Source organism: Nicotiana attenuata, unplaced genomic scaffold (genome assembly GCF_001879085.1).
Source record: "Nicotiana attenuata strain UT unplaced genomic scaffold, NIATTr2, whole genome shotgun sequence".
In the NCBI taxonomy this organism is placed as follows: Eukaryota; Viridiplantae; Streptophyta; class Magnoliopsida; order Solanales; family Solanaceae; genus Nicotiana; species Nicotiana attenuata.
In genome coordinates this window covers 94,190-110,934 of record NW_017671226.1, presented here as the reverse complement: position 1 = coordinate 110,934, position 16,745 = coordinate 94,190, and the positions used below count along the sequence as shown (strand labels likewise).

The 16,745-nt window shown below is 38.6% G+C and overlaps 1 protein-coding gene across 1 annotated transcript; it reads right to left on the bottom strand.

Annotated features, from left to right (window-relative positions):
• Positions 1–12,780: 12,780 nt before the first annotated feature.
• On the bottom strand, positions 12,781–14,394 carry LOC109206822 (transcription factor MYB24-like). Its single transcript, XM_019369683.1, has 3 exons — positions 13,994–14,394; positions 13,522–13,651; positions 12,781–13,259 (listed from the first exon to the last, which is right to left on the bottom strand). Exons 1-3 carry the CDS (start codon positions 14,187–14,189, stop codon positions 12,809–12,811), a joined length of 777 nt encoding a protein of 258 aa, XP_019225228.1. The 5' UTR covers positions 14,190–14,394; the 3' UTR covers positions 12,781–12,808.
• Positions 14,395–16,745: the final 2,351 nt, after the last annotated feature.

The following is a 16,745-nucleotide window of genomic DNA, read 5'->3' as shown; positions in this document are numbered from 1 at the left end:
TCTAAGGACAAGCAAATGAGGGTCATCATACTGCCGCTCCCTGATACGCTCAAACAAGGAAGACCGAGCGACTGTACAAGCTAGAACACGGCTGGGCTCAGAAACATCCAACCTCACGAACTGATTGGCCAAAGTCTGAACATCTAAAGCAAGCGGTCTCTCACCAACTAGAATATATGCAAGTCTACCAATATTAGCCGACTTCCTACTCAAAGCATCGGCCACCACATTGGCCTTTCCGGGATGATACAAGATGGTGATATCATAGTCTTTCAATAACTCCAACCACCATCTCTGCCTCAAATTGAGCTCCTTCTGCTTGAACAAATACTGCAAACTTTTATGATCCGTGAACACCTCACATGACACGCTATATAGATAGTGCCTCCAAATCTTCAGCGCGTGAACAATGGCTGCTAGCTCCAACTCAGAACTGGATAATTCTTCTCGTGAATCTTCAACTGCCGCGAAGCATATGCAATAATGCTGCCACCCTGCATCAATATCGCACCAAGTCCAATACAATATGCGTCACAATATACTGTGTAGGGCCCTGAACCTGTGGGCAACACAAACACCGGCGCCGTAGTCAAAGCTGTCTTGAGCTTCTGAAAGCTCGCCTCACACTCGTCCAACCATCTGAACGGGGCACCATTCTGGGTCAACCTGGTCATCGAGGCTGCTATAGATGGAACCCCTCAACAAATCTACGGTAATAATCTGCCAAACCCAAGAAACTCCGAATCTTTGTAGCTGATGTGGGTCTATGCCAGTCCTTGACTGCCTCAATCTTCTTAGGGTCCACCTGAATACCCTCTGCTGATACAACCTAACCCAAGAAAGCAAATGAACTCAACCAAAACTCACATTTCGAAAACTTAGCATATAACTGGCTGTCTCTCAGTGTCTGAAGAACGATCCGAAGATGCTGCTCATGCTCCTTTCGGCTACGGGAGTAGATCAAGATATCATCATTAAAAATAATCACCAAGGAATCCAGATAGGATTGAACACCCGGTTCATCAAATCCATAAATCTGCTGGGGCATTTGTCAACCCAAATGACATCACTAGGAACTCATAATGCTCGTACCGGGTCCAAAAAGTCGTCTTAGGGACATCAGATGACCTAATACTAAACTGATGGTAGCCAAACCACAAATCGATCTTTGAAAACACCTTGGCACCCTGAAGCTGATCAAATAAGTCATCAATCCTCGGCAATGGATACTTGTTTTTGATGGTTACCTTGTTCAACTGTCGATAGTCTATGCACATCCTCATTGACCCATCCTTCTTCTTTGCAAACAACACCGGTGCACCCCAGGGTGAGACTCTAGGTCTAATAAAGCCTTTATCAAGCAAATCCTGCAACTCCTCCTTCAATTCTTTCAACTCTGGCGGGGCCATGCGGTACAACGGAATAAAAATAGGCTGAGTGTCCGCGCCAAATCAATGCAAAAGTCAATATCCCTGTCGGGAGGCATCCCCGACAGGTCTGCAAAAAATACCTCTGGGAACTCCCGAACAACTGGCACAGAATCCATAGAAGGAACATTCGTACTAGAATCACGAACATAGGCAAATAAGCCAAACACCCCTTCTCGACCATACGGCGAGCCTTCATGTAAGAGATAACCTTGCTGGTAGAATGACCAGGAGTCCCTCTCCACTCGAATCAGGGCAACCCCGGCAATGCTAAGGTCACGGTCTTGGCATGACAGTCCAATATAGCATGATAGGGCGATAGCCAATCCATCCCCAAAATGATATAAAAATCAGCCATATCGAGAAGTAGGAGATCTACGCTAGTCTCAAGACCCCCAATAATAACCACACACAAATGATAGACATGATCAATAACAATAGAATCCCCCATCGGTGTGGATACATACACGGGAGCACTGATCGGGTCCAACCCTACACCACTACAAAGTGGCAAGAGCGGTCGATGCAGCTTTTACCCGAGAAGGTCGGGATCGAATCCTCAGGGAGCTACAATAAGGTTTGGAGTTGGATTTCTATCTAATCTAGCAGTGCTTAGTGCTCTTGATTACACTTCCAATCATATTTGTTTGTTTGTTACTTCTAATTTTATGCTAATGATATGCGAAGTTAAGCTAAGTATGAATGCTTATAAGGATTTCTAAATGGTTAACGAGGATATAGGGAAGTGACTTTCTCCTAGGTGAATACTTAACGGGTTCTAAAGCCTAAGGCAAAGTTGTTATGTTTGGGATTGCGATATAGCCAATGCACGATACTGCTCACTCTATACCTCTCGGTAGCTTGAGTGACTTTACCCTAATTGACTTTCTCAAGACCAATTGGGTGTCAAAATTATGCAAGCAATATAGGCTCAAGTCAGGCATTACTATCTCTAGATTTAACCCTTTAATTGGGGCTATCAATCTCTTGAATACGCCCCAATTCCTTGTTGAATTGATTTTCCTAGACTCAAGCTCTCTTTCTCAAGAAGAGCCCAAGTCAAATAGGCACAAATTAGTGTTTGCAACCACTAATTCAACATGAAAAATACAAATCAGTCCAAATATCAACCATCCATAAACATCTAAGGCTTAAAACAAAAGACCCATCAAATACCCACACTAGGGTTGAGCCACAACCCTAGCTAACGGGTCTAGCTACTCATAATAATAGAAGAAATCAGATATTTAGATGAAGAACAACCCATAAAATATAATTACTAGCTAAGATTTGAATATTCAATGTTAAACCAGCTATAAAATTACTCAAAATAGGCTAAAACCACCGTTCACGTGCTCAGCTAAGATAAAGTTACCCTAAAAATCTGAAAAAGAAGTATTTATACAAGGCCAAATTTTCTGGACAAAAATAGCCCTGACGGAGGTACCGCAGACCGTGGAAAATGCACCGCGGCCGCGGTGAGGCTTTTTGGCTTCACTTCTCATTCTCTGAATTTGGCCACCGCGGATCGCATAAAATGCACCACGGTCGTGGTGGCTTCACCGCGGACCGCAACAAATGGATTGCGGCTGTGGTGTCTTGAAACTTCCAAAATCCTGAGCTCTCTGAATCCCCTCTTTGCGGACCGCAATAAATGAACTGCGGCCGCGATGAGGCTACCGCGGCCGCAAAGAATCTTCCGCGGACTGCACTACTTAGAACCCCAGGAATACACCTCTTTGAACTTACCCACTACGGACCGCACTAAATGAACCGCGGCCGCAGTGGATCTGTTGCGGCTGCAATGGATTTTATGCTGCAACAGTGCTTTGACTTGTTCTTGGTACTTGTGCAGGTTTCACTCCTTTTTGAGCTGGTTTTGACTCCTTGTCACTTTTTTTTTTACCAAACCTTGCAAACAAGTACAACATGTAAGCTTTTGGGACTATTTATATACATTATTAATCCAAAACTCAAGTACAAAAGGAGTACAAAATAAACTAGAATTCCTAGTTATCATGTTATGCCCTGCAGTATTACATCGATGTTATGCCCTGTAGTATTATATTACGGTGATGTTACGCTTCGCAGTAATAAGTTACGACGATGTTGCACCCTGCAGTAATGTACGTTGAATTCGTCGTAAGGTAATTGACATCAGTCCAAGGAAAAGTTATTTGGGGATTATAAGGATTATAAGTGATGAGTAAATTCGTGAAGGTAAGAGGGTAAGTAATATCGAAGAAAACGAATTTTGTTAAAGTTTGGCATGTTGAGGTAAAATACGGCCCGAGCTAAAATACCCGATATTTATGGACTAGTGCCATACAAGGTACTACATGATCGTAAGGTGTACAAGGTATGCAAAAAGTGAGTAATATTTCAAGTAAGTGAGAATAATTCTCAATTTTGCGGGTAATTGATTAATTACCGGGTAACAGGACATTACCCAGTTAACTAATAAACGGATAAAAACTTAATAATTATCCCCAAACATACGTGGCAAAGAAGCCACCAAAATAAGAGTGACTAAGTAGTCACTTATTATGCCACCTAGGCATAAACAAGATTGAGTATTAAGGTTTTCTGCCAAAAAAATTCTTATGAATCAAAAGAAGTGACTCCAAAAAGAGCTAGTCCTTCAAGACTCTTAAGGAACAGAAAACGTTTCCTTGAAATTTCAAAATGAATCCAAAGGATTCTTTCAAATCCTAAAGAGAAATCAGAGATATGTTCCTTTTTAAAGTATCCAACCAAAAGGAACGTTGGTTTTAAGATTTCTTTCCAAATTGCAAAGAACAGAAACGTTCCCTCTCAAATATTTCAAGGGAACACTGATTTCGTTCCAAAATGTTAAGAAGCAGAAGCAAATTTCGTCCGTGAATCTTTAAGTAGCAGAGGCAGATTTCGTTCAATCAACGAAGGTTTTCCAACGAAATATTATACGGAGTTTTTCCTACTCCAGGTATGTTAAGGCTATCCCTTCTTTCTGTTGGCACAGTCCAAATTATACTGAAGAAACGAGCAAATACACTGCTTCTATAAATTATTCTATTCATAGAAATAGTTGGGGTGTCTATATTCTTGATTCCCCATGAGAATTATTATTATCTTCTGTTCATGGGTCTCAATATAATACGCAGTTGAAAAAGTTTATCTGGAAGAAATATCGAGATTATTATGTATTTTTCATGCATTTCACTCATTTATACATGTGCATTGACCCATGACCAGATGACGTTATATACGCGTATATATGTAAATATAAGTATATGGGATATGAGAAACGGTTACGGCGTTATATACGCACCACCACCTGATTAGCTGGTATATGATGATGATGTTGCCCACAGTGGCTGAAATATGATTCAAACCTAGCGTTATATACGAGGTATATATATATATATGGGAAAGATTATGCGTTATATACGCACCACCACCTGATCAGCTGGATATCACGATTGATGATTTGCCCACAGTTGCCAGTATGATATGGATGGGATGCCCTCAGAGGCTATGATGATGTTATGAAACATGTACCTATGCACGATATGACATTCATACGCATATGCACGACGCTAAAAGTAATTTATGATTTACAAAGTTATTCAGACTTACAGGTTGATTCATGTACTCTATATTCCTTCAATGTCTCTTATGTATTTATTTATGTGCCTTACATAGTCGGGTACATTATTCGTACTGACATTCCCTTTTGCCTGGGGACGCTGCGTTTCATGCCCGAAGGGTCCCGATAGACTGGTCGAGAGCTCTCCAAGTAGGCTATCAGCTCAGCGGAAGATGTTGGTGCGCTCCATTTGCTTCGGAGTTGCTCGTTGGTTTAGATGGCTTAGACGTGTATTGTTTGGTATGGCGGGACTCTTTCCCGACCTTTATGATATTTATATACTCTTAGAGGCTTGTAGACATATGTCGTGTATATAAAAGATTGTACGGCCTTGTCGGATTATATTTTGAGTTTATAAAGGATCATGTTGGCCTATTAGGCCCGTATGTCACGTGTATATGATGATGTAATAAGAAAGATATGTTATGTTGGTACTCGGTCAAGTAAGGTATCGGGTGCCCGTTGCGGCCCATCAGTTTGGGTCGTGACAAAAGTGGTATCAAAGCAGTTCTGTCCTAGGGAGTCTACAAGCCGTGTCTAGTAGAGTCTTGTTTATGGGTGTGTCGTGCACCACACTTATAAGCAGGAGGCTATAGGATATTTAGGACTATTACTCTTTCTTCTTACTCTAGATCGTGTGGTAGAGCTCAATTATAGGAACTCAATTCCCTAAAATCGATCTTATTCATAATACGGCGATGCCTATATGTATAAAGATGGTTGGCAAGGGATTGAATGCGGTTGTGAAAGAGTTGAGTCAGAAGAACCCGTTGAGCTTCTGGAAAAGGAGCCATAAGGAAAGAATATCTATCCACCTTTATGGTGAAAGAAAATGAGAGATTCAGAAGGTAAATACAAGTTTCAACGAGTAAAAGAAGCAAGGTGAAGAAGGGTAAGAGGTACCCACTTAATAAAGATTATCCTTATTTACCATCCAGGAACAGAGATATAAGCATTTTGAGTTACCTTCAACAGTAACAGAGGTATATATAATTGGCCACACCGATCTAAGTTATTCTCTATGTAAACTAAAAAATATGGTTTAAGAGAAGGACATAATATCACGATTCGGCTGGTGTTAGAGTAACCCAAAATGATGGATGGATTATTTGCATCAATTGACATTTCCGAAGAATATTACAATTAGATGTGAATCCTAGCGTGATCGAAAATATTTCCGAAGATAGGCACTGAAAGCTTGGAAGGGATAAACATTATCTTAGTGTGACTCTCGTCCCTAGTAGAGCGAGGACGTTGAGCAACCCGAAGAACCAATGAATGAAGCAAGGAGAGCTAAAAGCAAAAGAATGTCGTGTTGAAGTTTTCATAAGAAAGAGATAGGCAGGAATATTAGCAGGGTAATGGGAAGAGAGATAAGGAAGAATTATGAGTGAGACGTGATACATGGATGACAACGGTAGAGTGTTACAGAATCTATAGTCAAATGAGAAAGAGACGAGAGGAGCCAGGCCTTGAGACAACAAAAGAGTATTGGCCATACAGTCACATCCTCACTTCGAGAAATAAGTTCGCGACTCAAATGTGATTAAGAGAAGGAAAAGTTAGACCTTAAGGTAGTAGAAATCAGTATGGGTTGGTGAACAAGGTAAGCTAAACATGGATTGGGAATTGAGTAATTTGATAATGGTCGACATCATGGGAATTTCAGAGATTGCATTCCGACAAAAATAAAATGGACAACAGAAGAAGATTCATGAGAAATTTTGAGAATGGTCATTCAGGAAGACGCTTCCCTAAAGCAAGCAATGTGAGCAAAGTTAAGCTTAAGGGACTGTATGTTCCAGTTACACTAAGTGTCACCATCGCAAGTAATGAATTTTGTTATCCTTTGTATAGAAGGATTACTGCTAGACGAATAAGGGTCATCGATGGTATGAAAGGACGCCGAAGATGAAGAGGTACAACATCTATAGGTAGGTCGTCGTAGCTCCAACTCTAGTACTCTCCTAAAGGGGGGAATATGGTGTGATGTGGCGTTAAATAAGTGATTCTAGTAATTATGGAATGGTAAAGGAAGAGTGCGATAAAAATGAGATTGCTCTTATTCAAAGCCTACAGATATGCTACGATTCCGAGAAAATTATGCAAACACAACATCAAGGAAAGGAAGTAAAGGTCCCTGCCCGAGATGTTATTAATAGATAAGGAGCTTGTGCAAGACGTAAGTTAAGACAAAGGAAATAACCCAGGACAGATTACAAGAAACATTAATATGGGAATGGGCCAGCGAGTAGTTAGTAATTGGTTCAGAAAGAGCCTAGTTATGGCTAAACAGGAGATTAAAGACGAGTCAACAAATCGTGGAGGATAAACATAGTAAAACCCAATATGACAGATATAACATCGTGATCATTGAAAAGTATTTAGATAAGAGTTGGGGTAGTTAAAGGTACCATATAAGTGTTACAGAGATAAAAGAAAGTGCCACTGGGAAGTCAGTCAAAATATCAAGTTCAGAAGCAACCCTACAAGCACAAGGGGGTGGACGTAAGTAACTACGCATAATTATAGGCAAGGAAGGACATCAAAAGGTCCGTAGTAAGCTCACAACTATACAAAGAGTTCAGAGTTTTATACATGCAACATATATGTTGACAATCATACCGACATATAAGACTCCGGTATAAGTTAAAAGAAAGAATTCAGCCCAGGGCACTGACAAAGGATTGAGAAGATTGTATCATGGATATTTCATAACGCCCATGAAAGGCTAAAGTAATAACTAATACATCAGCCGCAAATCGAAAGATAGCTTAAGCCTACATAAAGGTTGATCAGAAGGAAGAGGAAACTAAAGAGTTACATCGACTAAGTGAATCAGGAGTTTGATTATTGAACCTAGAAAATTATTAAAAAAATCGTGATCAAGAACATTGCAGGATTACCCTTAATATCGAAAGTACAAGAGAGATAGTAGAACAACCACATTCTATAATGGCTCTATCATAAAGCCAGTTATAAAAGTAACAGCCTCATAAGAAGTCAGTATGAAGCTCCCATCGAATTGTGTATGCACCAGAGGTGCAAGTATTATAATAGAGCTTCAAGTTGTGGATGTGAATTATACCTAGGTGGAAGGGAGGTCATGAAAGAGGTAGAAGATGTGATACAAGATTTTAAGGTAAGTAAGGTAAAGGTGAACAACGTACGAGTTTCTCAAATGCACAAGGTTGTGGATAGTCCATACTTCGGATAAAAGGCTAGAAGCGCGAGAATTCAGTATCCAGGAATGATAGCGGCTTCGTCAGTGGCATATCTTCCACCCTATGGTTTTTAGGTATTGAGAGATCTAGTCAAGAGAGCAAAGAAGAGTTAGAGACGATGTGATGTCTCGCATGATGTTCCAGAAAATATACGAAAATATATGGTGCAAGCAAGTTAAAGGAAGGTGGCGAGTAATATAAATAGATATGTGTAGATCGCAAGCTAAATGATTGTAAAGCGATAAGGCTTTAGGAAGACAGGAGTAAGGATAAGAAAGGGCGAGTGAGAGGGTGACGAAATGGATGTCCTCAGGATTAAGCCTATGAAGACAAGAAGATCTGATGGTTTCTCTAAGTTATACAAAGCTCAGTATAGCCTGAATGAACTCAAAGGAGTCGAAGACTAATGGCTTTTAGAAAGATGGAATGATGCCCTGGTAGTAGAATAATGGTGTAATTATTTTAGATAAAGGATGACGTTTGGACTTCAATTGAGTTACGATTTGAAGAAAAGAAAGGGGATTTCATGAGTTGTACGGGATTAGAATAACCCCCAAAGGATGTATCACTTTAGGATGCTATAAAATATGGTCATGGAAGCATGGTATCGCCCCCAGGTGGATCAGTCTAATCATTTCAGATGTTCCCCGACAAGACGCGTGCCCTAGCGGTAGTGTTACATAAGAGGTCAAGTTATCAGCATTAAGGTGAATCAACAATGGATGGATAAAAGTTACAAAGTATGAGATGAGATCAGGCCATCATTCTTAAGATGAACAGTAATGAAGAAGCATTAAAAGACTTAGATTTATGCATATAGGATAAGCAACGAGAGTAACCTGGAGATTGGTAGTAGACCTCGGTAACGATAAATTAAAGTAAGAGTTATGGCAGTAAATTTATACGGATGGTTAAACGGACCTATGCGATGAGATATAACAGTATTCGTGAATTCAACCAAGTACCGAGCGAAGAACTTCAGTATACTCATATATGCCCAAAGGGACATCTTATCAAGCTCTACATATGAATCCTAGAGATTGGGTACACTTACAAGGTCAAAATTGTACAGGCTGCATGATGAAAGGTAGTAACAGTTACGAGATTGGAAGGATTCTGACTACAAGTTGTGGTGTGAGAAGGAGGCCTAAGGGGGAATGCCCTGGACTTTGGACTTATTCACAGGACAGTCGCCTAGATGGCAAGGGAAGTTATAAAGTATTTGGAAGATATAAGTTATAAAAATGATAAGTGCATCAGTCAACATTCGAGGACGAATGTTCCAAAGGGGGGAATAATGTTACGCCCTGCAGTATTACATCGATGTTATGCCTTACAGTATTACATTACGGTGATGTTACCCTTCGCAGTAATAAGTTACGACGATGTTGCACCCTGCAGTAATGTACGTTGAATTTATTGTAAGGTAATTGACATCAGTCCAAGGAAAAGATTATTTGGGGATTATAAGGAGTATAAGTGATGAGTAAATTCGTGAAGGTAAGAGGGTAAGTAATATCGAAGAAAACGAATTTTGTCAAAGTTTGGCATGTTGAGGTAAAATACGGCCCGAGCTAAAATACCCGGTATTTATGGACTAGTGCCATACAAGGTACTACATGATCGTAAGGTGTACAAGGTATGTAAAAAGTGAGTAATATTTCAAGTAAGTGGGAATAATTCTCAATTTTGCGGGTAATTGATTAATTACCGGGTAACAGGACATTACCCAGTTAACTAATAAGCGGATAAAAACTTAATAATTATCCCCAAACATACGTGGCAAAGAAGCCACCAAAATAAGAGTGACTAAGTAGTCACTTATTATGCCACCTAGGCATAAACAAGATTGAGTATTAAGGTTTTCTGCCAAAAAAATTCTTATGAATCAAAAGAAGTGACTCCAAAAAGAGCTAGTCCTTCAAGACTCTTAAGGAACAGAAAACGTTTCCTTGAAATTTCAAAATGAATCCAAAGGATTCTTTCAAATCCTAAAGAGAAATCAGAGATATGTTCCTTTTTAAAGTATCCAACCAAAAGGAACGTTGGTTTTAAGATTTCTTTCCAAATTGCAAAGAACAGAAACGTTCCCTCTCAAATATTTCAAGGGAACACTGATTTCGTTCCAAAATGTTAAGAAGCAGAAGCAAATTTCGTCCGTGAATCTTTAAGTAGCAGAGGCAGATTTCGTTCAATCAACGAAGGTTTTCCAACGAAATATTATACGGAGTTTTTCCTACTCCAGGTATGTTAAGGCTATCCCTTCTTTCTGTTGGCACAGTCCAAATTATACTGAAGAAACGAGCAAATACACTGCTTCTATAAATTATTCTATTCATAGAAATAGTTGGGGTGTCTATATTCTTGATTCCCCATGAGAATTATTATTATCTTCTGTTCATGGGTCTCAATATAATACGCAGTTGAAAAAGTTTATCTGGAAGAAATATCGAGATTATTATGTATTTTTCATGCATTTCACTCATTTATACATGTGCATTGACCCATGACCAGATGACGTTATATACGCGTATATATGTAAATATAAGTATATGGGATATGAGAAACGGTTACGGCGTTATATACGCACCACCACCTGATTAGCTGGTATATGATGATGATGTTGCCCACAGTGGCTGAAATATGATTCAAACAGCGTTATATACGAGTATATATATATATATGGGAAAGATTATGGCGTTATATACGCACCACCACCTGATCAGCTGGTATACGATGATGATTTTGCCCACAGTTGCCGATATGATATGATGGGATGCCCTCAGAGGCTGATGATGTTATGAAACATGTACCTATGCACGATATGACATTCATACGCATATGCACGACGCTAAAAGTAATTTATGATTTACAAAGTTATTCAGACTTACAGGTTGATTCATGTACTCTATATTCCTTCAATGTCTCTTATGTATTTATTTATGTGCCTTACATAGTCGGTACATTATTCGTACTGACATCCCTTTTGCCTGGGGACGCTGCGTTTCATGCCCGAAGGTCCCGATAGACTGGTCGAGAGCTCTCCAAGTAGGCTATCAGCTCAGCGGAAGATGTTGGTGCGCTCCATTTGCTTCGGAGTTGCTCGTTTGGTTAGTATGGCTTAGACGTGTATTGTTTGGTATGGCGGGACTCTTTCCCGACCTTTATTAAAATTATGTATTCTTAGAGGCTTGTGGACAGATGTTATGTACGTAAAAGATTGTATGGCCTTGTCGGCCTATGTTCAGATACGAGTGGTTATTTTGGTCTTATAGGCCCGTATGTCTTATGTATAAGTTGGTGTCACATGTTGTATTCTACTTATCTCACGGCAGCCTTCCGGCTCAGTTATCTATGATAGTATGACATGAAAAGATACGTTACATTGGTACTCGGTTGAGTAAGGTACCGGGTGCCCGTCGCGGCCCTTCGGTTTGCGTCGTGACACCAAAGTTGGTCGGTTTCGTAAAAAAAAATATTTTGAAAAATTGACTGACTTCGATCTGATTTTGGGCTGGTTTTTTGACCGGCCAAAGTCGTCGGTCGACTGCGATCGGTTTTGGCCGAATTTCTAGTAGTGATATATCCACAAAACAATTTCACATCTTAATAAATTAAAACAATAACTAATGGACTAAAAAAGTTGTTTTATATAGCCAGTATAAAAATACTTATCTCCATTTGTCTTATTCAAAACAGACAAAATGTACTAGCACAAGAAGTTAGAATTATACTATTTGTATAATCAAGAAAAATTACATTTAATCTTGTGCTACTATCATACCGATGACGTGTCCAATACTATTTTAGATTGTGAACTCAAACTCTAACTTACAAGAACCGATGTTTAATCTTCTATATATAAGTTAAACTTTATATACTAAATCATCTACTATATAAGTAAAGAGGCCCACAAACAAATCGATGATCTATATGAACCTTTATTAAAATTAGATATTCAATTATTTTATACATAATAAACAACTATATTTAAATGCATAGTGAATAATATATGTCTCAACAATCTCTCACTTTACACTTATAAATTATAACCATGTAATCATAACTTAATTACACTATTGTTCTATCTTATATAACATTTTTAAACGCATAGTTGACAGTATATATCCCAACAGATAGCGAATATGGTAGTCATCTTTAAATTTAAACATAGCACCCAAAAAAAAAAAAAAAACCAGCACAAAAGAGAGTATTTACTAAGCGATTTTGTTGGCAATTACGAAACAATTTCCTTTTTCATTACTTGTTCATCAAATCAGCTGAACCAGTATAATGCACCGGGTGTAATAGGATAGATGAGACTCTTTTACTCCAAGTCTCGATTCGAGCTTTGTGAATGAAGAAAATCTTATTAAAAAGCATTTCTCCTTTAGTGAGCCCAACATGACGTGAATTCAAATTAATCGAGCTAGTGAATTTCGAATATCAGATGGTTAAACCAAAAAAAGTAAAGAAGCACGGAGAAAAGAGGCTAAAAGAGAGGAATTTATTCTAAGTGATTATAGGATTCAATGGAAAGGAGTAGCCAAAGTTTGCATACAAGGTAAACTATTGTTATAAGCTCCAATGTTTAAATTGGCATTAAAATCATCCAAATTCCATAAGCCATAATCCCACATGATGTCTTCATATTTTGATGAGGCCTCAGTGGAGTAGAAGAAGCCACCACCTTGCTCTTGCTCAGCTGTGTTTTGGTACAAAAATGCCATTTCTTGCTTCTCTTGAGACAAATTTGGAACTTCATTATTATTCTCATTTTCCTCAAACAACAATACAAGCCTTTTTATGTCGTTCTGGTTGTTTAGTTGTTGTTGTTGCTGTTGAAACAATTGTCTTTTTAAAAGACGAGCTTTAGTCTTTTGAGACTTATCAGTGCTTGATTTCTTGAAATGAGTCCTCCAATAGTTCTTGATCTCATTATCAGTTCTCCCTGGCAAGCCTCTAGCAATAGTCGACCATCTGCATATATTTTAGATGAATTAATCTAAATAACCACTTAAAACAAATGTATAATATATTTGTGTAATATATGTATAATGTGTATAACCGAGTACAATAAGTGTATAATTTATGTATACCCATAAAAATAAACAGTAAATTTGGTCGGCTATTTGTGTAAAGATCCCTATTTTATCTTATGAGATTATTAATATGCATAATCGTATTTAACAATAATAAAGAATTACTTTAAAAAATATCCAAAATTACTTCAAACAGTTACCTGTTACCCCATATAGCATGAAGTTCAAGAATAATCTTCTCTTCATATGGTGTTATCTGCCCTCTCTTAAGGTCTGGCCTCAAGTAATTCACCCATCTCAACCTACAACTTTTTCCATTTCTTTTCAATCCTATAAAAAAAAATAGTTATATCTACAATAGCAAGGGAAGTAGTTTTCATATGTTAAGTAATTAATTGAGTAAAGAAATCGAGTTTTAAATTCCAAGAAATTGCACGATTATATAGCCAAAGGGAATAGCCTGCCCCTGAAATGATCCGGAAAGACCGAAACATTACTAATTAATATGGCTAAATAGGTGTTTCTTCAGAAAGCTCTGACTAAAAAAAAAAAAATTTTCGATAAAGCTGCTAGTACCAGGTGAATTCATATTGGCCACAACGAAGGAAAAGAAAATAATAGAAAGATTTGGCAAGTGAGTGAAAAACGAATTAAAATAGAACTTATTATTACCTGCAAGTCTAGCAACAGAATTCCATCTACCTTCACCATGTAAATTTACATATTCAATGAGCAATCTATCTTCTTCAGCAGTCCAAGGGCCTTTTCTCCATTCTTCTTCTATAACTCCCCAGTTTCCCATTTGTTCAGCCGTCATTTTCGAACGACAAGTGTAACGATCTGTGCACTGTCTCGATAGTAATAACATATATAGGGCTGACGACTTTTTTCAGCTGGATCGGAATCAATTCTATGATTGAATAGTAGACGTGCTACTTAGTAATAAAAACTCAGAGAGGATGTTTGATGAAATAGATAGGACTTAAGGGACTTTCTATCTAATTTAGGCATGGTGGTTTGTTCTCAATATTCTGTGACATAATCAGCAAGTTTTGTTGCTATTTATATTTGCACCAAAGCCTCATGTTGTTTCTTTCTCATCAGTCAATTTTTATGCCCTTTTAGATAATCAATTTCCTTTCTTCAAAAAGCTAAACATGACTCCATTAATTATAGCACTAATAATAAAATATTAATTGTCCTCGTCAATTTTGTACTTTCTTTCTAAAATAATTGCGTGTAGTTCTTATCATTTACTACTGTAGAGAAATCAAAGAAATAAGTACTGAAATTTTTTGTGGAAAACCAAAGTAAGTTATATATATAAAATTTTGAGACAATTTTAATTCTTAAAACTGTATATACTATACTAAGTGACCTTAGAAGAACAATATTAATTGCATTAGCAAAAATAGTCAAAATAGCACGGTATATCCAGTTTTCGGACTGATCATTCAAAAATAGTCAGCGTTTGCCAAGTCAATGAAAAATAGCCACTATTTTGCTGCGGCAGAGACCGGTCCAGCATAATATACTGGAGTTCGGTGCACTTGTGTATGAACTCCAGCATATTATGCTGGACCGGTATACTTTGCTGGCTCCTGTATAATATACTGGAGACTGGAGCACCGGTGCTCCAAACTCCAGTATATTATGCTGGACCGGTATACTTGCTGGAACTCCAGTATATTATGCTGGAGTTCTAGTGTACTTATGCTGGAACTCCATCATATTATGCTGGAGTTCTAGTGTACTTATGCTGGAACTCCATCATATTATGCTGGAGTTCCAGCATACTTATCTTGGAACTCCAGTATAATATGCTGGAGTTCAAGTATACTTATGCTGGAACTCCAGCATAATATACTGGCGTATTTTTTCGGGTTTTGAACAGTGTTTTTGAACAGATTTTTCTTTACGTGAAAAGTGGCTAAATTTCGATTACTTTTCAAACTGGGCTATTTTTGAATGACCAGTTGTAAATCTGGCTATTTTTAAATTTCTCCCGCAAAAATAGCACGCTGCACAGTATTTGATGTTATATTGGAACGCAACATTTTTTTCTAGAGCCGTCAATATGGGCTTGGCTCGTTGGGCCAGCCCAACCCGTAATTTAGCAGGGCTGGGCTAGAATTTTTGGAGCTCATTAAAAATGAGGCTTTTAAGCCCGGCCCGAGTAAGCTCGTGGCCCGTGAGGCTTGACTGAGTCTGGGCTAGGCTGGCCCGTGGGCCTAATAAAATATAAAAATTATAGGGAATTTTACCTTTTATACCAAAGGTTGATACCTTATTTATTATAAATAAATACCCTTTTAAAAAAGTATCTCATATAGCTAGCTACCTTTTAATTTTTATTGCAAAATATCTATTTATGGTCACTTCCTACTTTTAAGCCATTAAATACGCTGTGTATTATTTTTCTCTCTCACTCTGTCTTCCCTCTCTCCTCCTTCCTCTTTCTCATTTCTTCTCTTTTTCCCCCGGTTTTTTCCTCCTCTGCTTTTAGAAATCCTAGCAGGGGTTGTGTTCCGCCAACGACAGATCCGGCCGGCGACCACTTTCTTAGATTTTGCATTGATTGTTCATGTTTGCCTTGTGAGATCTGAAGAATTTCTGTCTCTAGTTTTCGTTTGATCCTTTAAATTGGTGCTTCTTCAACAACTGTCTTCATTTAACCGGCAGCGACGCCCCACATGGCGGCGGCCTGGATATCGGTGGATTGGGGACAGCGTTTGTGTGACGACCCAACCCGTCGTCTCATGTATTACAGCCCCGTTTTCCCCATTTATTGCTCTTTCATGTTTTATTATCAGCAACGGGTGAGTTAGAGTTGAATTTAATTGGTTTGGATAGGAAATGAGACACTTAGTCTCTTTAAGGAAGGTTTGGTTTGGAAAAGTCAACCGAACGTTGACTTATTAGTTAGAAGGCTTGGATGTGAATTCCGGTGATTCGGTTAGCTTCGGGAGGTGATTTGTAACTTAGGAGTGTGATCGGAAGTGATTTTGGAGGTCCGGAGTACAATTAGGCTTGAATTGGCAAAGATGGCACTTTGACGAATTCCGGTGGATAGGTGAGATTTTGATCCGAGGATCGGAATGGAATTCCGAGAGTTGCAGTAGCTCCGTTAGGTGATTTTTGATATGTGTGCAAAGTTTCAGGTCATTCGGAGGTGTTTAGGTCGGGTTTTTGATCGAATGTGCAATTCGGAGGTTTTTAAGAAACATAGGCTTTGATTTGATGAAATTTAAGGATTTTGGTGTTAACGATAGTGTTTTGAGGGTTCGAGCAAGTTTGAATAAGGTAATAGAACATGTCTGTGCTTTTGGTTGAGGTCCCGGGGGCCTTTGAGTTCGGGTGTTTAAACGAGAGTTTTGAAGTTTGCTTCAGGTCTGTTGTTGTTGTCATCTGGTATTTCCGCTTC